At 43.1% G+C, this 25656-nt stretch overlaps 2 protein-coding genes across 4 annotated transcripts; one reads left to right on the forward strand and one right to left on the reverse strand.

The window, feature by feature from the left end:
• Nucleotides 1-378: 378 nt before the first annotated feature.
• Nucleotides 379-9949, forward strand: sppl2 (signal peptide peptidase-like 2). Of its 2 annotated transcripts, none has more exons than XR_013772668.1 (15): nt 379-457; nt 1989-2105; nt 2435-2617; nt 2717-2806; nt 3003-3142; nt 4054-4196; nt 4881-4977; nt 5057-5173; nt 5616-5697; nt 5807-5881; nt 5974-6036; nt 6156-6255; nt 6535-6612; nt 7070-7370; nt 7980-8082. XR_013772668.1 is itself a non-coding variant. In XM_079285548.1 (15 exons), exons 1-15 carry the CDS (start codon nt 410-412, stop codon nt 8145-8147), a joined length of 1662 nt encoding a protein of 553 aa, XP_079141674.1. In that variant the 5' UTR covers nt 379-409; the 3' UTR covers nt 8148-9949. The 2 variants fall into 2 exon arrangements, 1 of the variants encoding a protein (XP_079141674.1); XM_079285548.1 differs by having other exon boundaries at nt 7070-7230; nt 7980-9949.
• Nucleotides 9950-10191: 242 nt separating this feature from the next.
• arhgef18a (rho/rac guanine nucleotide exchange factor (GEF) 18a) lies at nt 10192-25572 on the reverse strand. Of its 2 annotated transcripts, XM_079285575.1 has the most exons (20): nt 25433-25572; nt 20403-20534; nt 19934-20040; nt 19464-19604; nt 18284-18534; nt 17284-17409; nt 16945-17062; nt 16542-16793; nt 15886-15962; nt 15434-15615; nt 14950-15005; nt 14647-14826; nt 14244-14375; nt 13876-13964; nt 13742-13789; nt 13593-13640; nt 12897-13370; nt 12393-12708; nt 11939-12043; nt 10192-11178 (listed from the first exon to the last, which is right to left on the reverse strand). In XM_079285575.1, exons 3-20 carry the CDS (start codon nt 20022-20024, stop codon nt 11048-11050), a joined length of 2817 nt encoding a protein of 938 aa, XP_079141701.1. In that variant the 5' UTR covers nt 20025-20040; nt 20403-20534; nt 25433-25572; the 3' UTR covers nt 10192-11047. The 2 variants fall into 2 exon arrangements, with proteins under 2 accessions (XP_079141701.1, XP_079141702.1); XM_079285576.1 differs by lacking the exon at nt 11939-12043.
• Nucleotides 25573-25656: the final 84 nt, after the last annotated feature.

Below are 25656 nucleotides of genomic sequence, written 5' to 3' on the forward strand. Positions count from 1 at the left end.
TGTATAAAAATACAAAAAGATTACAGATAAACCTACATCACCGAATAGTCCCCTTTTACACTGTGAAATACTCCATCTTTAAACCCTAAACACGTCTGTATTACTTTCATCTCAAACTGTAAAGCCGGTTTGAATCAGTTGAAAGACAAATGTATTTAAATCTACATTTAAACACGTTAGTTTAACTAGTTTAACCCAACCGGGGCTTGATATTAATATCAGGTTAAGTTTTCTTTTTGAATGACTTTAACTTTAACCAATCAGGGACGTGTTCACGGTAACAGCCAATTAAAACATCCGCACAGTAAAGTGGGCGTGACTAGTTAGAACAGCTGGTGGGGGCTCGTGTGAGTGGCTCGAGCCCAGCGGTAGGTTGGTCATTGGGGGAAACAGCAACAAGCTGGACATCATGAGGGTCCCAGGAATACTGATTTGGGCCGCTCTTCTCATCCAGAAGGTGAGAGACACCGACTGTATTTATTCAACAACCGTTTCTCTGTGCGTTTACTCCGCATTGCACCACGTAGGGGACCATACCAGATTGTTTCCCAGCCGTGTCTCGGGATGATTAGCTCGGATGCTATGACCGTTAGCTTGCGGAGATCACCGTGGGCCCTGGACACTCACTCACATTTGATGGACCGTTAACGAAGCAGGATTATTGCATTGAAACCACCACGAGGTTTATTTCAGTAGCGATTCACAGGATCGTGAAATCCACATCTAACGTTAGTTATCGTAACAATGCGTCTGAGACGTATGACTGGAGGGTAGAATACTTCTCGGCTGATTGTAATGTCACGTCCAAAAATGTTTGTTTTAAAATCAACTGTACATTGACCCACCGAGTTAAATAATATCTAAAGATAGTGGTGGCATTCTTCTCTGGTCTGTAAAACTAAACATTAGATTTAATACAAATAGAAGTCAAGCAGTTTAAGTCTTTAGGATCCCAACAGTTCATTGTTTACTAGAAACACAGCAACAATCCCCTCATTACAATGTTTGTATAAAGGTGTTGATTAAACCGTATGATACATCTGGAGACCTCCCCTCACACTACAGGTCGGTATAGATGGTAAAGACAACGTTACTCCGCACTCATGCAAACCCAGAAAATTACTATTTTTTTTTTACAACTTTCATCCCTGTTTGACACAATGCTTTATTTCACATTTCCCACACAGGTGATAACCTGACGTTGCACGTACTTGCTCTCCTCAAGGGGCTCAATTCCCCGTTAGAATGCGCCGTCAGCTCGGGTAGCTTTGTTTGTCCAGTTTAATCTCATTTTGCTGCTGTTTTCATGTGTTGTTGTCCTCTCAGAAAAATGTGCGAGACCCTGAAAGTCTGTTCTTGATCTGGTGCCATCCCCTACGAACAAAACACGCAAAACAAAAATGCGTCTGCTCTGACGCGATAGCGCCATTCTTTCCTCTGGAGAACCACTCCACGATAAATCTGATTATTTTTAGCAATGGTTACATTTTTAACAATATCCCGCAGCTGGTGGTCACCGGAGTGTTTAACCTGAAGCTGTAGTTCAGAGGCTGTGGAAGGTAATCCACATCCTTCATGGTGACTGCGGTTACTACAGACAGCCAATCAAATTGCAGCAACAAACAATCAGCCGCGTGGCATGAAATGTGCGCCAGCTGCTTTCACTGGTATATCAATGATAGTTATGTTATATAATAATATAACCTCCCTTCTTCTCTTAAATAAACTGTGGTATTATGGCTAATATTCACAATTAAAAGAAATGCAGACAAAAAACACCCTGTTAATTGTAAAGTGTCATTAGGTGGAGCCTAAACTTTAACTTGCTGCGTTGTTTACTAAAGGTTCCTCTATTGCACATGTGTTTGCAGAGTGTTTGGAAACCTTGACCCTGTTGCAGGACACCAACAACAGTTCATGTTCAAGTCTATGATAAAAAAAAAAATCAAAGTTGCAAACAAAGTGATACATTGTCGTCGTGTTGACAGGTCGTGGGAGAGTACGGCATGGCCCACATCAGTGACGAGGGCAAGAGCAAAGGGAAGGACTACTGCATATTCTTCAACTCACAGTGGGCACGTTTACCCCAGGACCTCAATAAGGCAGTAAGTCACCAGTGAGCAATGATAGTACTGACAACGTGCTTCACGGACACACACAACAGTGGGATCAACCACAATATGCTGATCAATAATACCTCTCAGGATGCTGAAATCTGATCTCTACTCTTTGTGCCTCGGCTGCTTTATGAACCAACTGCAAATCTTGATCTATATGAATTACAGTCATGCACTCTGGAGTAGATACATGCATGAAGGGAAAACATTCTTTGGAAAGACAAATGATATCCAGGGTATGAATAAATAAAGATCAATTAAATGCTGTGTTATTGACCCGTAACATGTTGTCCGTTGCAAACCTTTTTGTCTTGAAGTCACGTCTTCAGATCTACGACCTGACGACGTCGGTCCTGTGCTCGCCCTCCGACGTCCCGGAGGGAGGCTTCCCGAATCGCATCCCCATGGTGATGAGAGGCAACTGCACCTTCTATGAGAAGGTCCGACTCGCCCAGATCAACGGCGCAAAGGGCCTGCTCATCGTCAGCAAGGACCGACTGGTAACCCTACTTACAACCACGTCTTCATCAAGATCAAGATTAAGTTGATTTTGGCACTTCAGAAAAGTGTGTTTTTTTGTCGTTTCGTTTAAATCACAGACGCCACCAGCAGGAAACAAGACTCAGTATGAGGAGATTGATATTCCTGTAGCACTGCTCAGCTACTCTGATTTGCTGGACATAAGCAAGGTGAGAGGCCATCCACTGTCCATTCAGACAGCTGATTAACAACAAACCTCTGGCTACCTGTGGGGTTCTACTGTATCAGCAAAGTTAATCCACGCTAAACCGTCTGTACGTTCAGCGAAGGCAGATTAGGGTTATGGTGTGCTGGATAAAGCAAAAACACAAAATGGATCTTCAGTGTTGTTTCTCACTCCTGCAGACCTTTGGTAAAGGAAGAATGGTCGCCATGTACGCACCCAATGAGCCGGTGTTGGACTACAACATGGTGATCATCTTTTTGATGGCAGTAGGAACAGTCGCCATTGGAGGTTACTGGGCCGGCAGCAGAGACAGCAAGAAGTAAGTGGAACCTGATTAATGTGGCTCATCACCCCGTGATTGTGAACGCTGAGTTTGGTTTAAGGGGAACAAATATACACAGAAATAACTACATAATGTGCAGGTCATTACAGGCACTGATGCTACATTTATTTAAGCTTTTTATTTTTTCAGAATAGAGGATAAAATCAGTATCTGGGTTTAAATGGATGTTTTGTATCCAAACTGGAGATTAGTACAAAAGTAGTGCAAGTCTTTTTAGGGACATGAATGGAAGTTGATGCTGGTTGTAATGTACTGTACCCGATTTATTTTCCACTACATAACATCATTACAGGACACAGAGTTTCCTTCTGCCTCCAGGGCTTTTAGTCCCGACGGCTAAATTTAAATGAAAGTTAATTCATCTGGAGAGTCTTCTCCAGGGAAGATTCGTCACCGTTTTCTTGGGAAAGAACTACGAGCGTACGATTGCGCCGTCTTTTCTCTGTTGTCTGCGTTGTACCGCTGCAACTCCACTAAGAGGGCCGTGTTGCTGATTTGAGGCTGTTTCGAGTGACTCATCGGTTTGAGCCAATCCGAGTCAGTCCTTCCTGACAGAGTTGCCAAGGTGACTGAGGGCACATACAGACGGGGTTTCTGACGCACAGGACCAGGGGCAAAAAGAAAACAATCCATTTTGGAAACAGTGTTGGGAAGGAAGTGAGTCCCGGGCCAGGCAGCTAAATGATGGTAAATATTGACTGTGGATGTTTAGGAAGATCATCCTGGCTGCTCTGGCAAATCCCCAACCTTCAGTGAATACTTTTTAACAAAACAAGTGAAAGTTAAAACCCAAAAGGCTGGAGAACTGCATCGATCTCTCCAGTTATGAACGTCCCAAACAAGCCTCCTCGGGTCAGCCCGTCTGAATGTGGTTCCTCCTCCTGCAGACGCTACATGAAGCACAAGCGGGACGACGGTGCGGAGAAGCAGGACGAGGAGACCGTCGACGTCACCCCCATCATGATCTGTGTGTTCGTGGTCATGTGCTGCAGCATGCTGGTGCTACTCTACTTCTTCTACGACAGCCTGGGTATGATGGCCGACGAACACACTCAACCACCGACGATCTAAACGCACGGCACATAAATCTCAACATGCTGATTAAAGATACTCGTTCACACTGTGAAGCTCTTTCATCGGATCCGAAACGTCGATGGTGGTTTCAGTCCCGGCGGCCCCGTTTTTATTGATGCGCTCAAAGACAGTCTGTTATCATTGCCCATCTATTGATATCAATATGTTTTCCAGCAGCCGAGAAGCAGGATGTAGAATAAGAAGATTTCTGTAGTTAAAAGGCCATCTGAGCAAATCTTGGATCACAGAGTAAGAGTACTTAATTTAGCTTAAACTCACGCTTCCTCCAAGCTACAGCAGATACTTCCTCCTCACTTCCTCTAGCAGAGCTGCTCAGTGTCCAGCTCTATCAGGCTGTAGATGCACTTTACAGATCTAAAGACCGAAACGTGCTGTAAAGGAGCTTAATGGCTCAGCTAACGCTTCACTGATTAATAGATTTAAAACACGGGCAGCTGCTGATGGACCGCTCAGCATCTTTGATCACCACAACACGTTAAATACTGGACACAGAGTGGTGACACTGGGAGCAGCTAATTAGATATTTAAGGACTAAACACACTGAAATATTTCCTCAGTAGAATATAAGTGGGTGTCGTGATAATAATCTGCCTGCCTCCACTGTTTCCTCTCTGCGTAGCCATTTGGGTCATAGCCATCTTCTGTGTGGCCTCCTCTGTCGGCCTCCACAGCTGCCTGTGGCCTTTCGTCAGGAGACTCCCGTTCTGCAAGTGCAGGTGAGACTGTTCACATCAATGTGGTATATAAACTGCTGTTGATAGATGTCTTGATTCGTGGACCCTCTTATGACCACAGGGTTCCGGAGAACAACTTGCCATACTTACACAAACGGCCACAGATCCGCATGTTGCTGCTGTCGGCCTTCTGCATTGCTGTCAGCGTCACCTGGATGGTGTTTCGCAATGAAGACCAGTAAGTGCAAAAAGGACAAAGTGTCAAATTCAGTCACACAAAATATAAATATGTATTTTTTTTTTAAGACAAGTTGTTTACATTTTAGTGTGTTGCCTGTGTAGCGTTTGAGGATTTGTCTGAGCAATAAACTGTGTGTAAGTGCTTCATCATTTACGAAATGATTTACCATCCCGGCAGAAATCATTGGGGCTGCATATGCAGTCAAAATAATTCGATTTATTTTAAAAAGAATATTGTATTTGCAACCGCAGCACCAGCTCAGATCCCAAGACTTTTGGTGTGAGAGCACATGGACTCCATTGTGGGTGTTGCTGGCTTGTTGTGTGTTAGGTGACATAATGGTGGCACTTTTCTGTGCACGTGTGTGATGATATGTTGGCGGTACATCAGATGATGATGTTGTTTTTGCTGACTCACTGTCTTCTTCTGTACCCTCCAGGTGGGCGTGGGTGTTACAGGACGCCCTGGGGATCGCCTTCTGTCTCTACATGCTCAAAACAGTCAGACTCCCCACATTTAAGGTGAGTCAGCACTCTCAGAAACTATAACAACGTGGAAGGTGTTCTGAATATTACATGTTTGGATTATGTTCGTCGTGACCTCACCTGATGGATCTTTCTGTCTCTGCAGGCCTGCACCTTGTTACTGTCCGTCCTGTTTGTCTACGATGTTTTCTTCGTATTTATTACACCCTTCTTGACAAAGGTATGCCGATGCTGTTTTCACTGTATTCAGATGTCTATGGTCTCCGTTACTGTGTGCCATACTTACGTTCCTCATGGCTTCCCCCCCCACAGAGTGGAGAAAGTATAATGGTGGAGGTAGCGGCTGGTCCCTCCGACTCCTCCATGCATGAAAAGGTGGGCTTGTTTTCAAATTCCACAACTCCCTACGGGTGAGTGGGGTTGGCTATTCCCAGCTCAGAGTGAGTAAAAATAAAAAAGTAGTTGATAGTAACACTAATGCCTGTTTCCTCCAGCTTCCCATGGTGCTCAAAGTGCCTCGGTTAAACTTCTCTCCCCTGGCTCTTTGTGACCGGCCCTTCTCCCTCCTGGGCTTTGGAGATATCCTAGTACCAGGTAATAAACGGTGTATAAACAATAATAATAATAATAAACTGTGTAATGTGAGATTTCTTTTTATGGTCACAACCAGAAAATCATTCAACCAACAATGACCACAATCATGTCTTTGTGAATGATTTTATTTTTGCTTATCTGGTGTATTAGGACATATCCAGAGATTGTAAAGTGTAGGGAAACACCGAGTGATTAAGCTCAGTATGCTGAAACTTTGCTGACTACAGTAGTTTCTCCTGTTGATTTATCTGAATGCCTCTTTCTTGTTGTTTTTGTCAGGTCTGCTGGTGGCGTACTGTCACAGGTTTGACATTTTAACGCAATCCTCCAGGATCTACTTTGTGGCCTGTACGATTGGTATGTACACGGACAGGGTGTTGTGAGGGTTGGCATTGTTACGATAAGCCCCATTTGTACGGGATCAACGTTACATGTGGGGAACCAAATATTCACTGTGCTCGTCTGTTATAAGCTCATTTAAAAAAAAGAAGAAGAATCGTAAAAGTAGAAGGACAAGCGTCTCTTCCTACTGAAAAGAACCTCAGAGATCCACTTTAAGATAGAAAAATGTGGCTCCGGGCAAGATTTAAAGTACAAGAGGAAACAGTCTGTAATGCGGCTGGAATTATCAATTAATTTACGATTACCCATATATGTACTCTGAACGTGATTAAAATCACTGAGCAGGAGAAGGTAACGTTAATCCCCCCCACCACCCCTGGAGACTGAACTTTAAAAATGTTGACCATGTGTTTTCCCTCTCTCTCTCTGTATCTCTGTCCCTCTCTCGCTCTGTGTCTCTCTGTCCTGTCAGCTTACGGCATCGGCCTGCTGATCACCTTCGTGGCCCTGGCCCTGATGCAGATGGGTCAGCCGGCCCTGCTCTACCTGGTGCCTTGCACTCTGCTCACCTGCCTCACTGTAGCGCTGTGGCGCAGGGAGTTGCCCCAGTTCTGGACTGGAAGTGGATTTGTGGTGAATACCAGTTTGATATGACCGCCTACTGCCGAAGACCAAAACCAAAAACAATCAACAAAAAGAAAAACGCACATAAAAAAAAAAAAAAAAAAAAGATCTAGTGTCAACATAACATGCAGAGTAAAGTAGAATCTTAAGTTGAGTAAACCCTTGAAACAATTCCATCCATTCCAACTGCCTCTTTCTGTTTTACTGTCCTCCCATTGCTGCTCCTTTATTTTACTGTGTGCTCTAGTCTGCTGCTGAGGGCTCAGCTGTCTGTGAATGGCACTGCAGGTACTCTATCTGGGCTCCTTTACACTCTACCATTAAACATCTTGGTGTGACTGAAGGTCCCTTTTGTGTTTTTTTTGAGTAGATGTGGTTTTATTTTATTTTTGCATACACACATCTGTTATAGACTTGTGGTTAGCAACTACTGAAGCTAATGGTGGTGGTGCTCATAGTGATTTAGATTAGCTCACATTATTTCCTACAGAGTTAGCATGTGTTTTCTGTGCGGTTTTCTTTGCTATGCTTCTCCTTTCTTTATGCATATCTGGGACTTTTTAATCTTTGCGTACAGGAATACCTCTGACAACATGTAACTGGGGTCCATACAGCCGGCAGACAGAGGAATAACTGTATTTGCTTTGGTTTTGTTTGTCCTATCGAAGGCTTTTCTATCTTCTGTTGTCATTACATTTAAATGTTCTACCCCACACAATTCAGCCATCTAATATAGACCCTGTTTTTGTCCCCTGCAGCCTGCCATAGTGCTCGCACCGATCAACTGTACACAAACTGCAGCGCCGCAGACAGCCGATCACGTGACTAAACCGGAGACAGAAAGCACAGGAGAGGACTCGCCCCGTTACCCGCCTCAGGACACGCCCCCAGCCAAGAAAGATGAAGCGGGAAACAAATCTAACTGAAAAGACGTCCAGTACAGCATTTCACTTCATGTATTTGTTGTTTTTTCTGCATTGTGTCTCAGTCAACGGGCATTTTTTAAGTACAGGTGTTTATTTTGCACTTGGTGTGAAGGGAAGAGATGAGACCTGTGCTCTCTGAATGGCTGACTCAGCAGAGCACCAGGATTGGACACACGAGGTCGAGGCATCGAAACTGACGAACACAGAGTATAAAACGCCGATTACCAGTCTGCACTCTCAAAGCCAAATCTGGAAGCTACACAAGCTACACAAGCTTTCAAACACTAAATGCTCCCACGACACTAAGCTGAGGCTCGCAACAGCTTTAAAAACAGCGACGTGTAGGAAATACAACAATGAATCAATGCAGTGGATTTGTTCACAGGGGCCACGTAAATCCACACTAGTTTTTCAACTTCGGTGACACATAATAACAGGCAACATCTTACTTTACCTCAGAGAGCAAGCTGCAGCTATTAGTCCAACAGAAAATTAACCAGCATCTATTTTAATCATCAAATAAGTTTCAGTCTCTTTTTTGGAGCAAACTAGACAATAATTAATCCAAACTTGGATAATCGGCGTACTAATCGATCATGGAATAGTTCGATGCAACCCTACAGTCATGAGACGGGAGTCAATGGCACAAAACTACATTTTAAATCAACTATCTTAAGAACAGAAGGCCTGGGGGAGTTAACGGGCCAGTAAAGATAAGAGAAATGAGCTTTGAGAATATTTGTGACTAGCGGCAGCATGTTTTGGGCAGGCTAATGTGTTAGCAGTTAGCTCACCAGGCCTCTCGGACCAAATATTTCACTGACATTTTCTGGCGTGACGGGGCCTTAAATGTCTCAGTATGCTTGAAAAGCCTTTTCTCAAAACACACACACTACATAAGCCATTACACCATAAACTACAGTATAAAGTACAGTGGGGATAGCAGGAGTTTCTTTAAAATGACTGAGCCAAAGCTATTCGATTTATTTAAAACATTTTGTTAAACAAGCATTTGTTGAATTCTTCTCATCTTTTGGTATATTTCCGTTTGCATGCTATGATTTTGTCCTTTTATATAAAACCGGTGTATAATCTGGTGCGACAGTTAAAATGTTGGGATTGCTGTTTTTGTTCTCCCCGGTATTAATCTTGTTTTAAGAGTTGGTTTTCAGCCTTACTGTGTACGTGTCGGGAGGTAAAGTAGAAGAAGTCGAGTAACGGTTGTTTTAAAAGTACTGAACTCTAAATGATGCGGTGTTGTAGTTCAATGTGCGAGCTGAGCAGCGAGTGACGGGTCGTGTTACCGATGTTCCTAGTTAGTTTGTACGAAGCATTTGCACAATATTTTTTAATTCATGGGCCGACATAAGTTGTTGGTTCATGTCTGTATATGTTTATGTACACACAACGGGTTTAACTTTAAAGAAATGGAAACCAAGATATCCTTATGTCATATATTCACTCTGCTTTTCTTATGAAAGTCCACTTCTGACCCGAGGGTTTCATCTTCGTCACCAGAGGCCAGCAAGCACTTTGCTCTGTGAGCCAGATGTAGTTCTGATTCTCACTCATTTATGATGCCTATTAATCAAGTTAAACATCCCCGTGTGGAAGTCGAGGTCAAATGTTGAAATAAATAAAGAATTTGTTCAGCGGTGAAATGAGAGCAGTTTAGTTGTCTGGACTGATTCAACAGCAGTGTTTTCCAGGACACGAGATTATTCATTCACCGGTATAGTTTGTTGTCACAAAGTGGTTTTTGAAGGCTCTGTTGAGGAATAATAAAGTAACATTGTATTTGATATTTAGTGTGCTGGTGAATTTATCCTTTATAAGTTCTGGATCTGATCAGCCAAAGTGATGAACGCGAAGGTGCGTTAAATTGAGATACTTCGCTGGATAAAGGAAACGACCGGAGCAAGTAAAAGGTACCTGAATGCACCTCGCCGTCACTCAAAGTTTTGAGTCACCTGCAGTTCAGTATCTTTAAAACAGGTTTAGGTTTTCTTTGAGTCAATCCACAAAACACTCAAAGCTGTCAAGTCAACCATCTTTTTATTCCCCGACCCATTAGTTGGGACTTGGATTAAACTTTAAATGGAACCAAAAAGAGACAGCAGTCAATCAACATAATCTTGAATCATGCCAGAACATATTTTTTTTCAAACAGGTAATGTCACTCACAAATAATTTCTTTCATTCTCATAAATGCTTCTGGCGGTTATCTGGTTGTAAAGTGAAACAAACCTTACAGTGTTAGTGTTTACACACAATAACGCGTAGTTTCCTCCACACACACACCTCATCGATCCATGATTTGAATACAAGTTGTACCGCGGAGCAGGACCACTGCACACATTCCATGATCACCCGATTCATTCTGAAATAAAACGTTGGTGCTTGGCACCTCACATTTAAACAGACTTCGTCTTTATCGTTCATTCAATTAAAATGAATGCATTTGAGTTAAGACGCAAGTGCTAATGCTGAAAGACAACCTACTTCCATTTAAAATAAATAAAAATAAAATACAAAAAAAAACGTTGGCAAAAATCTTGGCAACAAAAGGTCTTATAACATCTTCTCTTAAAATATTATCTTCCCAAAAGTCTATTTCGCTCGAGCTTTTTACATATTTTTGAACCTCCAAGACAATTTTACATAAGTTTATAAACCATCAGTGTTTCTTTACTTTTTTTCCCCTGTCCAGCTAATCTGAACGCAAACAGCTGGTTTGTAGTAATAAAATATCATGATAGTAACTGTCCTCTTCACGCTGGACACACATGGACGTCATGAAGTCATGTCCAATGTCTTTCAACGGCCCCATCCGTCTTTCCAAGAGTAAAAGTCCTCGTGGTGGACGAGGCCTCATCCGAACTCCAGTCTGTAGTTTATGATTAAAGGAACGTTACCCTCTGTTTGTCCGCATCGAGGATATCGTCAGGAAAAGGAGGCGGTGGTGGTGGAGCGTCGTCGCTCCACTTGTTGGTGCTGAAGGACTGAGATGTTTTCACACTGTGGACGAATCCTGGTGGGTTGAAGGCACAATGCATTTAAAAATAAATCTCCCCGACCAACCCTGTACTGCATCGATGAGCTTCTCATCCAAGTGGGAATTATGGAACTCAAGCATACATATATATATATACACACACATATACCAAAATGCCAGAGGATTACTTTAAAGTGTTGAAGTGCAAGAGTGTATTCGTAGATACCCGTATATCTTAGATAATAACAGATGTGTTTCGCTCAACACTCTACAATCAGATAGATCTTTAAAAAGACACTGAACCGGAACTTGTTTCTATTTTACAAACATTGACTACAAGTGGAAATCCAGCCAAAGAGTACAGATGCACTTGCACCATCTTCCCGCTGTGGAAAACAAAACGAACTACCTCTTTCTCCCTCATGTGTGGCAGGTTGCTGACTCTCCACAAGAGGGAGCTGCTCAGTCACTAACCGGCTCGACACATGCCGCTCTGCACCACATGCAGGAAAGGAGGGAGACATGTTGATGTCGCCACCTCCAGGTAAAGAAAGTAGTAGCTGCAGCAATTTGAATCTTTGTGCAGCTGCCGGTTTTTTTTTTTAGAGTTTTACATTTCACCTCTCAGCTACAATACCATAATTAATCAACAATTAGTCGCCTCTTCCGAGTTAACACCACAGGGGTCAGTGAGTGATCGATTATTTTGAATAGACCATCAATTCAAATCAATGGTGGGTATCACGTATGGGTGATGTCTTTCTGTGTGAGGGAGAAGACATTCGAGTGTCTGCACCTGACTGGTAGATGCTCAGAGGCCTGCTGTTACTTTTGGCTCTCAGACTGCCTCCTTCTTTCCCGGTCACTCGGATGGGCAGCATCTGGTTTACGTCTATAGAGGCTGGATGTAGAGAGGCAGGGCTGGGGTCAGGGTTGCAGGTCATCACACTAACTAAACCTTTAAAGGCGTTTCATTCTGAAGGCGCTCCTCATTTGCTTGCTGTGGCGCTAACAACTGGCCCTAAAACATCAGCTGCAGATAAATGTTTCAAACCAATAAATACCGAAATGAAGCAGTTTTGGTCACTGTCCAGCCTTCTCTGTCTGTCCACAATAAACATCAGCTGATTTCTTTCTGAAGTCTCTTGCATGCTCTAAAACACCCGTTTTATATACACAAAGATTTAAAACTCAAATGAACCCTTTTACTGAAACACAAGGAGATAAAGTTAGCAGGCCCGTGTTCTGACCTGCGCTGTGCGTTCTCTGGTGGGACCCCTTCTTCTTCTTCACGCCTTTCTCCTTTCCCTTGGCCAGAGCAGCCAGCTTGGCGGGGATCTGCTGCTGCACGGACGCAGGTTTGTGCACCTGTTTGGTGGTGCTGATCAGGTGGACTGGCAGCTCGGGCTTGGCGTGCATGATGCTCTCCCTGCGCGGTGGAACCTTTGGAGGAAGTTCCAGGGAGGTGGAGTTTGTGGGCAACAACAAGTGGGTCTTTGGAGTTAAGGTCCCACCTCCGTTCGCTATGCTTCCCCTGAACGACTGGTGACTGGAGAGACTCCAGAACTAGAGAGAGAGGAGATGTTACGGATATATCCATTTCTGATTGTGTTGTTTCATAAGATTCAAACCATCAGTGTTATATACACACTTTGCTGACTTAATGTTTTTTGACTCGATTATACTTTGTAATGGACAAATGAATACACCAATGTGTTGATAAACATCAATCAGATGCTGATCCTGCTCCTCACTTGTGCAGGATCATCATAGATCCCTGGGTAGAACTTCATCACTTTCTCCTGCAGCTGCTCCAGACGCTCCCTCTCCTGATTTAGTCGCTCCTTGTCCCGGTCTACTGATCTCGTGGACTCCCTCAGCCTCTCCAGGTCCTGCTGATAGCTTTCCTTCAGCCCCTCCAGCTCAGCCCTCTCTCCGTTGAGCTTCTCCTCCCACCCGCGGCAGTCCTCCTCCCTCTGTTGCAGCTGAGCCTCGAGGGTCTCAATCTGCACCCTCTGCTGCTCCTTCTCCTTCTCCCAGCGCTGCTGCTCCTCCCGATGCTGGACCTGCAGCTTGCGCAAGTTGGAGAGCTCCTCCTTCTGCTTCTCCGAGTTGCGCTGCTTCTCCTGCTCCAGCAGCACACTGCTGTAGTGACGAGCGGGCTGCTTGCTCTTTGTCTGAAAAGCCTGCTGCAGCTCGATCTGGCTGTCCTGCTGGGCGATTATTGCCTGCGCGTTGAAGAATTGGATATAAACATGAATGTGAAACATATTTTGTGTTTTCCTACGTTCAACTTCATATATTATTGAGGTAGGAACCTTAAGGAATTCTTTTCATGAAGCACAATTCGTTTCACAAGTATGAAATCAACACTATTTCTCCAAAACACAACAACTAGAAACCTGCAGAACATAATCTATACTGTATGAAGAGCATTCCCAGTGTCTTACTTCTAAGCTGTACAGCCTCTGTGCGAGCAGTATCACCCGGTCACACACCTACAGAGAAAAACAACAATGCACACCAAAAGACTTGCAGTGACACGTAAACATTTCTGTATGAATGAAAAGAGATTTAAAAACAGTCGTGGAAGGGTTACCTCTGCCTCAGGAAAATGAGAGTTTGGCGTCTGTGTGTCGTCATCAGCCTTGAAGCAAAATAGCACAAGCAGTGTAAAATGCCTGGTGTTTTTATCACCGGCTGGAAGTAATGTTTCACGTCCGGCTCACTCACACACTGTTGCAGGCTCTCAGAGCTGGAACTCTCCTGGAGCGGCCGGTCACTGGTGGCGTGACTGCCCTCGCTGCCAGCTGCATCTCCATCTGACGGAAACATTTAAAGTCAATGACTTTCACGGATACAATATGAGCAGAGTGAGCCAGATTCTGCTGTGTGATTGGGCTTGTTGTGAGTTCCAAAGAAGTACTTGTGTGTCCAAACTCATGTCAGAATGTCTTGTTATAGATCACATAAGTTAAATAAATAGGTAAATAAAACACACACACAGTTAAATATATGAGCCGGGTTTCAAAGCGGTCTTCTTTTTAACACGCTAACTAGAAATGTAATGTCACGCCGGTGCTAGTTTTATGTCAGCTTACTTTCAGCAGGGTTACCATCAGCCGCTCCGAAGGTCTCGGCCTTCCAGAGCAGCTCCTCCTGCGCCTCACTCTCCTCCAGCAGAAGGTTTGGGTCTTTTATCCTTGTGAAGAGCAGGTTCTGCAGGTTTTCCACTGCAGAGAAAAAACAAAAAAACTCCTTTAAGATCTCCTCCTCCAAAGACATCAGTGCCGAGTCACGACTTGGCGGTATGGGAAAACACAAGGAGTATATTTCACCTTTACGGCCGCGCATATCTCCAGAATTAAAATACGGGCTATGTTATGGCGTTTTCATAGCTAGCCGATGCCAGAATAAATACTGAACACTGCCTCATTATTACAACCATGATGAACAAGGCTTCACAAAACTGAGGGTAAGTTAAGTTAGGAACGGCGCTCTGACCCTCATTGATGGCTCCTCTGAGCAGCGTCGTCCCCTGCTGGAGGTCAGTGGCGTCTCCTCGCAGCAGCAGTCCTTTGTGGGGGGTTTCCTGCTCCGTTATCGTCTCGTAGAGAGCAGCAAAGATCTGCTGCTTCTCTGTCAGATACTGGAGTATCAGCTCATCCCTCATTTTGAGATTATCTAAAAAAAAAAAAAGAAGAATAAAAAAGCATTAAATGAGCAACATGTTTGTCCAATCAATGCGTGTCATGGCCGAGAAATCTCTTCCCATATCACATTTTAAATTGTGGAAGAAAAGAGTACCTTGAAATCGTTGCAGTGTAGCAGTCAGTTCAAGGTACAGCTCCTCTTCTGGAACGCTGAATCACAGACATTTCACCAGTGATATGTTTTAAATATAGTTTTTCCATATAAGAATGCGCTCGATTTTTTTAATTGTCTCATATTGTGGTATATGTAAGGACGGAATTATTTCAGTCACATACGGTCTTTGAGCGATCATCAGATATCAGTGCCATAAACATAGGCGAATGCAACTATTCAATGAAATATTCATGAGTAGTAGTAAACTAAACAAAAAGATTGAGACGCAATTTAAAAAAAATAATAAAAAAAAAAAAAAAAAAAAAATAATAAAAAAAAAAAAAAAAAAAAAATAAATAAATAAATAAATAAATAAATAAATAAATAAATAAATAAATAAATAAATAAATAAATAAATAAATAAATAAATAAATAAATAAATAAATAAATAAAAATAAAATAAAATAAAATAAAATAAATTCACCTGTTCACGGCTTGTCGTATCAGCGCCGTCCACGTGATGCATTCCTCTTGGGAGCGCGTGTGGATCTCGTACATCTCCGGCGTGCTGGTGGTGCATTCAGAGATCAGGTACATGGCTTTGTCCTCGTGAGCCACCTCTCTGACGATTAGCCTCTGAAGGGAGATCACCGGCGGTTTGCTGTCCTGCGTGAGCCACCGTAGTACAGCAGGTGTTATTATTCGTGTTCAAATAATCATCACAAATCGGTCATGGATTATGACATCATATGGTGTATCTTGATGAAGTGATTTAAAGAAGAGAAGTCTGCGTCTTCGACTTAATATTGCTAATAATATGTAGAAAAAGTGAATGGAGACATGATACAGTAGGTAGTGATTCAGCAAAAGACCTTCAGTTGAGTTTTCGATCATTTATTTGCTGCGTCTGTCTTAACAAGAATGACTCGAACTCACCACAGCAGCAAACACCAGCTTCTGGTCTCTCTCTTGTAAGAGGAGCAGCATGTCTGACAGCAGCACGGCATGGATCTCTGCAGAGACACAGAACGCCGCTCAGCATCAAAACAACACGAGTGCTGGAGGTTATGACTCAAGCTGCCACGGGAAAGGACTGACTCAAGACGTCAAGACGTGTCTACTTTGCATGTTGTGTGACTTTCAATCTTTTGAGACGATGAACAATATGCTGCTATACTGGTTCTTTAAATCGTTCTGGCTTTCACAAAAGGCAATTTGCCGCAAAGTGAAACCTCGTATTAAAAACACACATCCCTATAATACTGCAGTAATCCACGAGGCGTCAATCCCTTGATGCATCATCCCTCAAAATGTCATCAAAATCAGACCAGTGAGCACACGAGCACGTACTTCTGCTGACCTCAAAAAAGGGTGAGACTTCTAAAGGGTGAGACTTCTAAAGGGTGAGACTTCTAAAGGAGGAACCTGAATGAGTAGAGAACCAGAAAGACTGCAGACGGTTCCATACAGGTGTATTTGCATGATGCGCTTGTGTTCCTTGTCGAGGTTAATATGCAAAGTTATTAACTTTGTCTTGTTCTGCCACGTGAGCGTATGAAAAGAAGCCACGGACAAACGACGGTGTCGCAAACCTTTCTGTCTCCCGGAGGACTTCCAGGTGAAGGGGCCTTCGTGTATCAGAGTCCTGTTTCCCTGGACCAGATCCTCCCGGCGGAGCAGCCGGCCGTCCTTCAGCCGGCCCTGAGATTTGGGCTCCAGACGAAGGGCGATCTCTCTCTGACGAGCGGCTTTCTCGTAGTCACTGACCTGAGCGTTCACCTGCGAGATGGTGTATTTGATCAGCGCCAAACCCTGCACCAGAGACCTGTACTCGTCTGTGTCAGCTGGAAGGAGCGTGAAACATATCAATCGACCAGCCTTTAAATATATATATAGAGTTGATATTATATACATGGGACCAGTCCAGCTAGCAAAACATTTGACTGTAACAACTATAGCGACTTGTTGAGATCTAGGTAAGGGATGAGCTGGTACCTTCAGTGTTCTGTATGATGCGCTCCACCAGGACGGGATATTTTGTGATGCGTTGAGTCACCAACAGAAAACACTCGGGGACTCCCAACCGTCGCACGAGGGGAAGCTGACGGATTTTCTGTTCGAAAAAAAAAAGAAAGGCTTCGTTTAGCTTGGATTTGTGTTGGTTGCATCATTTTTGCAGAACGCCATCACTGTTGCTCGTGAAAAGTCTCGTAGATGCTTCTGGTGCTCCAGGGCTGCAACTAATTCACTTCAGTTTATTCTTTCGCCAATTCCTGTGCATTTATACTGTAACACAAGAAAATCACGTGTGAGCAACGTGTGAAGATTGCTCACCCCAATGAGGATCTGCAGTTTCTTGTTATTCTGCAGCTGCTCTTTGTAGAGGCTGATGGCTTCAGTGTGATGACCGCAGAATTCACTGTAACACCCCGTCATGCTGTCTCCCAGTGCACCTGAAAACTAACACAAAAGGGGGAAAAGAAAACATTGAATACATATATTTCGAGACAGGATTGAGGAGTAACAAATGGTTTGTTTTGGGAGAGGGAATAATGGAGGAAGGAGAGAAGCTGAGCACAAAGACTCCAGACCTGATGTGAACCAAAGACATCGTGGCTATGTGACGAACACCAAATGCAACATAGAACGCCATGAAAATGTAAAAAGGAACCCGAAATATGAAAACATTGCCAATGCAGTGTATTTGGGAATAACACAATTCTTTGTCTTAAGAACATCTGGATAATGTTGAGCAATCTGTGTCGTCAATTTATGATCCTTTTGATCCTTTCTGGAACTCTGAAGGATTGTTTCTAACGGTCTTCAGTTGTTTTAGAGAAGATTTAAAATGGAGAAGTACCGAACTCGCTGTCTCATGTTGAGATACAAACCTACAGACAACTTCACCTGAAGGCGAGTAAACTGACAATTTTAAGAAGGTTTCCTCTAAAACCAGCGAACCCGTTTTAATTAGAGAGCCTCTCTTTGATGCAACACATCTATTTAAGACGGTGATTCTCAAAGTGGGGTCCATGATACTCGGTCAAATAATTATAAAATTGTACTATATCATAAACAAGTGCATACCTACAGATGGGGACCATTTGAGCCGATAAAATGAGCGTTTTGTGTCCATTATGTCAGCTTTGATTAGATTGTGACACAGCAATAAGTTTATTATTTTTATATTAATCACGATTAGGAGGGGGTCCGAGGAGACTTCCTCCCCCGTAAAGAGTTTGAGAACTCCTGATTTAAGGAGATCCATTTGATAGATTGACTGCAATGACTTACACAAAAGCCTGCCGTGGTTTAAAAAACGACTCTATCCTACCTGAGTGATGAGAATATCTCCCAGCTGTGTGATCTGGTAGTTGTGTGGGCTTCCGTCCTCCTGACTTTGGCGTTTGCGCACTTTGAGGCAGTCGAGGAAGTGCTGGTGGAGGGCGAGCAGGTCTTCCACCCCAGGGAAGAGCCTCTCCAGCATGGCCTCCTCCATCAGCAGAGACTGCCGCAACTCGTGCACGTAGACATGGAGAAGGAATTTTAAGGTGCGCACGTGGTGCTTCTCCGTCTGGATCAACTCTAGGAAATTGATGAAGAGGGATGTCTTGATTAATACGTCTCAGGGTCGAGTGCCTGAAACGTACAGTAAAATGTGTGTGGGCTGCAATGACAAGGATCGTCAGGTTATGGTGACATGGAGATAAGTTGACTGCTCTGTTCTGTCAAAATTATTTTAAATATAGCAGCGGGGCTACATGTCAACACAGCAGCCCTCCATGTCGTTCTTAAAAAGAGACTCCACGACACGAACAACATGAGAACAAAGTGAAGTGCTGCTATATTTAAAATAATTTTGACAAAACAGAGCAGTCAACTTACCTCCATGTCACCGTAACCTCCTGTCTGTTTAGATGATGCAGATACCGAGAGACAAGTCAAACTGACCAATAGAAACTCCTGGTACATTCAGCAGCGTATGCCCCGCCCACTACACCCAACTCAGCTTTTGGTTTCAAAACCAAAGCTTTTTTTTTTTTCAACCAAAGATAATTTTTTTTCAAAGATTTTTTGTTTTTAACCAAAGATTTTATTTTGTTAACCAAAAATTCTAGTTTCATAAGCAAAACTAACAAATAAATTATTCTCAGTTCATATATTTTCACTTAAACTTGATTTTTTGATTGCAGTGCGAGAAATTTGCTTTTAAAACATTGTTTGTTTGCGTGCGTAATAAAGACACAAATATACCTTCATACATTCTTAGGTGCCATCATGCTTATTATCATAGTTGAAGTGTTAAACTTCAAAAGGCATCCATCAACATAATTATTGGCACTGTCACCTCGGATTATTAAATAGTGCAATTACTTTGTAGCAATCAGTGATCAAAGATTCCGCAACTGGAGATTGACATGAGAAAGTTCTGACACTTTGTGAGATCGTATATATTTGATTTCTGAAAATATTTTTGGGTTTCTCCGTTCACAGACTTCGCTGGTTGAGCCTACCATGGATGACTTCCTGTCTCTTAACGGCCTCTTTGCTCAGGGCCCTCAGGTAGTTCTGGTCCACAGACACGCCCCACGACTCCGCCTCCAGGTTCTGGTGGTCGGACTCCAGCTCCCCTCGCAGCACAGCATAATGGGAATCTGGATGACACACAGAAATTCACACCGGGACTTGGATCACCCTAACAAGGCTTGTGCTTTGTGCTCATGTGGTTATGCATCTCAGTGATTCATTACTGGCCATGTAGAAAAAGGTCTTGTTGTTGTGGCAGAAAAGACGACAGTTGTAGCCGCTTGTAACTGTGGATTTTATTACACACGGATCTTTCTTTCTGTCCATTGTTGACAAACATGTGATGAAATAATCAGCACTGAATGAATAGGTATTTTTGTGTAACGTCCAAGTCTGTGCCAAAAAGGTACAGGGAGCTTTCAGCAGCTTCTCATCCTGCTGACAGAGACGCACTGACCTTCTAGGTTGATGGGCTCAGCCAAAGAGGAAGCCAGCGACACGGAGTCCTCGGGGACGAGCTTCGACCGGAGGCCTTCCACCTCATCCATCTGCACGCGACTGGATCTAGTTAGTAAGTGACGAGATAAAGCTCCGCAGGTAAAAATGATGTCAGCGCACAAAGCTGCACACGCACGCACGCACGCACGCACGCACACACAGTTCATTCGATTACAATTCAGACTTGGAATGTTGGCCCATCACCTGACTCAGAATGAGGTTTCGTAACGCTTATCTCGATCAAGTTGATAAGGAACCCGGAAAAACATGCTACCGTTTGTGTTGTAGCCGAAAGTCAGCAGCTGGAATACAATCCGCATCATGTAGGAGCTAAATTAAGGACACCGTCTGTTGTATTGTGAACGTGGCCCGAAGACACAAAAAGGCACATGATGGAAATGAGTTCTTAAAATTCAATGTCCACCAACCTGGGACTTGTGTTGTTGAAAGAGGAGGAACCAGGCTGAACTGTGTTGTTTAGGGGTGATGGTCATGCCTGGACTGAGGATGCAGGCAGGGAGGCCATGGGAGGCTGGGAGGGGGAAACACTCTCCCCAGAGCTGTGAGTGAGTGAGCGAGTGACAAAAAGAGAATCAGAAAGAGAGAAAAGTAGACTGTGAGACTGTGTGAGAGACTAAAAGTAGGAAGTTTGGAAAGGAAGAGAAGACAAGGACAAAGGAATTACATTGACAAGGAGTTAACTGACACAGGTACACACCTACTTGTAACAGTTAATTCAAACTCCCTTTCCTTTGTCTTTTCACTCTTGACATGTTTAGACCAATACCTGTGTAGTCACCTTGACGGGACATGTGCAGCAAAGTTGCCAGTTGTCTAAATACATACAGTAACATTTACACTCGTAAAAGAGTGCTCTTGTTCCTCAATGTAGTTTTCCAAGTGTGTCCAGCTCACATCATAAAAACGAAATAATAAAACCGCACAGCAATAACCATACCTTTATTATTGGTTTTCTGAAAGCACGTCATTGACTCATAAGCCCTCACACAGACCGCTTCCATTAAAAATAGAAAAATGGACTGTAAGCAGAGAGAGCATATCGTGGCAAACAAAGACGAATCTAGCAGCGCGGAGAGGGAACTGGTTTGGCAAACTGTAACAGCTCAAGTCAGACCAGCTGTCAGGCAGAGACACAACTAAAAGAAATAGTGCTACAAACCACAGGATTCATTACAGTCACGCAGGTACAGTTGCCGTTTGCACATACATGGATCAACACTTCCTATTCTACTTCAAACAGGCATCACATGACACGTATGCCTACGAGCTATTTTCTACTCCGCATTTTCCTCGACTCTGTGACACACGTCTCTGCAGAACGGGGTGTGACACTTCGAACAGGTGCCATGATAATAGTGACGGTTACATCCTTTCAAATCCAGCTTTGAAATTAAAGAGCGTCTCTGTTCTGTTCTTGAATGACAATCATCTCTATGTCTGTGACCAGGAATGACTCACTTTGTTCATATCTATACACTTCTGTTTATTATTTTCAGTGCTCCACAGTTTCCTTGTGACACTGGAAAACAATAAAGGAGGAAGAAACTCCTGCGGGTAAAAATGAGAGCGGGAAATGCAGAAAAAAATAAAGAAATGTCTGATTGAATTTAGCGCCAACTCCTGACAGAAAGCAGAGTGTTTCCTGGTTTTAGTGCGGTCAGGTGGCCTCCGGCTGATTCAAAGGCAGCAGGAGCAAAGCTTGTGGCCAACCAGACAGAAGGAAGAAGATTCTGTAAGGTGGGCTAAAAGACGTCCAAAAGAAACTGCGCTCTAACTGTATCGAAGCAGCAGTTGTTCAGAGTCAGACACACCTCAAACACACACACGACTGCTTGACTAAAGGAGTTGTGACACAGGAGCTCTCCTGTCAAACATATCCTGCAGATCAATATCAGAGTTTGGAGCACACTGTTCAGAGAGGCTCATAGCAGCTCATATCCTGCTACAAGTGGGCTTCATTTAAAAAAACTAAAACATCCCATTTTATTATTTTATTCGTTTTATATGGGCTATAATATAATGTAGATGACACTGTCACGCCAGTGGAAGCATTTTTTATTTCAGTAGATTAATTGTCTGAGATATCTATCTTTTTTTTGTTGAACTCAAAAGACAAAATTATGGAGAAGGATGAGCCGAGATGTGCAAATTCATATTAAAATATTAAACCGAAATTCCACGATGCGTCTACACGCATCATCTAGAGAATTACAATTGTGATATTTGATTAACTGCTGAAGTAATTTATCAAGCAACACGACAGTCATGAGTCATGCTAGCAGTTTAGCCCAGTAGTACTTTGAGCTAAAGCTTACCGGTATGTCAGCATGCTACAATTAGCACTAAACACACAAAGTACAGCTGATGCTAACGGGGAGTAGCACTAGTTTTGAAGGTATTTGTACATAAAACATCCGACCAGATGGTGAAAAATCAAGGGATCCCCACGGATGACAGAACAACCGTTGCATCTAATAAGTTAAAATATATCCGTTTGCCAGAGACGAGGCCATGAAGTTTAGCATATGCCAGAGTCACAAGTGTGAGGATGTGTTCATTTCACATATTAAATGAATATATAATAGTTAATTGTCGTTTGCCGCCCTAGTCTCGCCTCAGAACTCTACCTGCTCTACCTGCTGATCAACCGTTTCTCGTTGTGTCCTGAAAACAAAGTCATGGAGGAGAACCACGATGTCGCAGTTTCTATTACAACACCAAAGAATCACACGATATTTACCACGACTAGTCTTTTCTGGTTCCATCTTCTGGGATAGAAACAGCAACAACTGTGCTTTGGACCTAACCGATCATATTAAAAGTATTTCCTATACACACAAAATTGTTTACCATATGCCACATATAAAGATCTACGAATGTCCTCAGAATACAAACAAACAAAACACTTCACAGCGCCACTTGCTGAAGCACTTCTTCCCCAGATACTTATATTACATGACTTCCTTTAAAAGACTTGTTTAAAAAATACCCATGGTGTGTTATTTGGTATTAAATATTCAACCCCTTGTTTGTGAGTGACAACCACACCGGGTGGAAAGGGAACAGAGCAGCATGAAATACAGGTCATTCCCTGCTAGAGACAAAACAAGACCAGCAAGTCTGCCCAGTATCCTGTGCAGGAAACAAAAAAAAAAAAAAATATATATATATATATATATAGCGTTTGTGGAAAGTAGTTTCACTTAGAAAGACATGGGCCCGAATCCCTTCAACGCCACAACAACAAGACGAGGAAAACTGATGCTGGTGTTTTGCCTTGACGAGTAAAGTGAAACCAGGCAATCGACGGTTAACAGCCGTGAAACTAAAGCCATTAGCCCGAGGAGGTCATAAAAGCTGACTGATACACAGAAACCAGTGTTCCGTGTTGCTCTTGTTGAAGGCTGAATTTGCTAAAAAAAACAAACAAAACAAAAAAACAGACTTAGTGAAATCTTCCCTCAAAGCAAAAGGGTCTTGCTTTACTCCATGTAGTCAAGTCCCGACACACAGTTGAATGATTAACTTCTGGATGCTGTCGGTGTGTTTTTATCTTTAGTGTCGGGTGCTGTAAACGCATGCCGATGTGTTTCTGTCAGTACGAACAGGTGAACCCGTCCCCATGTGTTTATGCAGGTAATACAGCACTTCTTTACTGTAAACATATCAATCTGACAAGGACATGCAGTCTCTTTGATGACTGGTCAGCATCAATGTCTTTAACCTCATGTAAGACTCTGGTCTACATCAAATTTGAGCTCTTTGACTGTGATTGCTGTCAATCTGTGATGAGCATTTTCAAACGTACGCGATATATGTTTGTTGGATTTTTATTCCTGTTTCGGGCAGCCATTGGTTAAGTCAATTTCCGAACAGTATGAACATCATTGTAAACTCTTTAAACTTTACTCACACTGAATATCTAGTCCAGCCTGCACTGCACTGGAAAGCCTCCTAACAATAGTGTAATTGTGCCAGAAGGACTTGATGTTCACTGTGATGAATTACAGGACAATACCATGTTTGCTGTCATATTGTACAGAAAATAATGGAAACCAACGGCTGCAAGAAACAGTTAAAATACTCAAGTTTCTAAAATACAGCATGGTTTGCAGAATAGTTCCCAAACTATCGTTCATTGCTTTCATTTTGGGGAATTTGCAGAGCTGTTAATTCAAATAAAAATAAAGTAGGTTTGACGACATTGTCATAAAATGTTTTGTGTTATCCAATGGAAGGGGACTATAGGGAATGCCAAGGTGCTAACGTTAGGTAAGAGTCACAGACCTGGAGTCAGAACATTAACGTTAGGTGAGAGTCACAGACCTGGAGTCAGAACATTAACGTTAGGTAAGAGTCACAGACCTGGAGTCAGAACATTAACATTAGGTGAGAGTCACAGACCTGGAGTCAGAACATTAACATTAGGTGTGAGTCACAGACCTGGAGTCAGAACATTAACATTAGGTGAGAGTCACAGACCTGGAGTCAGAACATTAACATTAGGTGAGAGTCACAGACCTGGAGTCAGAACATTAACATTAGGTGAGAGTCACAGACCTGGAGTCAGAACATTAACATTAGGTGAGAGTCACTGACCTGGAGTCAGAACATTAACATTAGGTGAGAGTCACTGACCTGGAGTCAGAACATTAACATTAGGTGAGAGTCACTGACCTGGAGTCAGAACATTAACGTTAGGTAAGAGTCACTGACCTGGAGTCAGAACATTAACATTAGGTGAGAGTCACAGACCTGGAGTCAGAACATTAACGTTAGGTGAGAGTCACAGACCTGGAGTCAGAACATTAACATTAGGTGAGAGTCACAGACCTGGAGTCAGAACATTAACGTTAGGTGTGAGTCACTGACCTGGAGTCAGAACATTAACCACTGAAACTAAAGTGTAGAATGAGAGCAACACAGACAGGTGCTTTGTAATTGGAGCGGATAAAACAAACAGGTGTCAACGGCCGAGACATGATGGCTGCAGGTGACTGACGTTACCTACATGTATCCCAACGTCTGTTATGGTTGGCTAATGGCGACGGAACGTAACGTTTTAGAGCTACTTACGCTAATACTGACCAAACTGACAACGACAGCAACTTCAAGTTACGGGACGTTGGTGTTATTTATTGCCTCAACCATTCAAACTCAAAATTAACACGTTAATCCGTGTCAATTATCCAGATCAGACAGTTTATTCTTTTAAGTAGGTAACCGCTTTAGAAACAACTCGTTTTCGCGATCATTAAGATAGTTGACGTTAGTTAACGTTAACAAACTAACGTCAACATTACGTACGCTAACATCACTATCTTCTGACGTAAGAGTTAGCTACCCAACAGCGATTCATCAACTTGTTTTTCACGTCCGCCCTGTTGATTCAACTACCAACAAGAACCATGAAACAACCCAACAACTTTCCTCTTACCCGGTGTGGAAATTGAGCAGCAGCAGTGCGCAAAGAGACAACTTCCAGTGTATTTCCAGGGCCAAGGCGAGACAGGAACCGAGGGACTAAATATCTTTCAACAAGTTCCACTCACAGGGAGAGGCGGCGAGGATGCGTCGGGAAGAACAAGTGCACTCATCGGCAATAATGGAGGGTGTTAAGTCCTCCCAGCCTCCTCTGGATGAACCCTCCTTCCTTCTCTA

The sequence above is a fragment of the Melanostigma gelatinosum genome (genome assembly GCF_949748355.1).
Source record: "Melanostigma gelatinosum genome assembly, chromosome: 15".
NCBI classification, from domain to species: domain Eukaryota; kingdom Metazoa; phylum Chordata; class Actinopteri; order Perciformes; family Zoarcidae; genus Melanostigma; species Melanostigma gelatinosum.

What these genes read in the sequence shown, in the direction of transcription:
- arhgef18a (XM_079285575.1), bottom strand. Translation starts at nt 20,024, where the DNA reads ATGGATGAGGTGGAAGGCCTCCGGTCGAAGCTCGTCCCCGAGGACTCC. An exon ending in AACTGCAGATCCTCATTGGG is followed by an intron (nt 17,063 to 17,283) that starts GTGAGCAATCTT and finishes TTTTTCGAACAG; the next exon opens with AAAATCCGTCAGCTTCCCCT. An exon ending in GTCCTCCGGGAGACAGAAAG is followed by an intron (nt 15,963 to 16,541) that starts GTTTGCGACACC and finishes GTGTCTCTGCAG; the next exon opens with AGATCCATGCCGTGCTGCTG.
- sppl2 (XM_079285548.1), top strand. Translation starts at nt 410, where the DNA reads ATGAGGGTCCCAGGAATACTGATTTGGGCCGCTCTTCTCATCCAGAAG. An exon ending in ACTCCTCCATGCATGAAAAG is followed by an intron (nt 6,037 to 6,155) that starts GTGGGCTTGTTT and finishes TGTTTCCTCCAG; the next exon opens with CTTCCCATGGTGCTCAAAGT. An exon ending in CTTTGTGGCCTGTACGATTG is followed by an intron (nt 6,613 to 7,069) that starts GTATGTACACGG and finishes CTGTCCTGTCAG; the next exon opens with CTTACGGCATCGGCCTGCTG.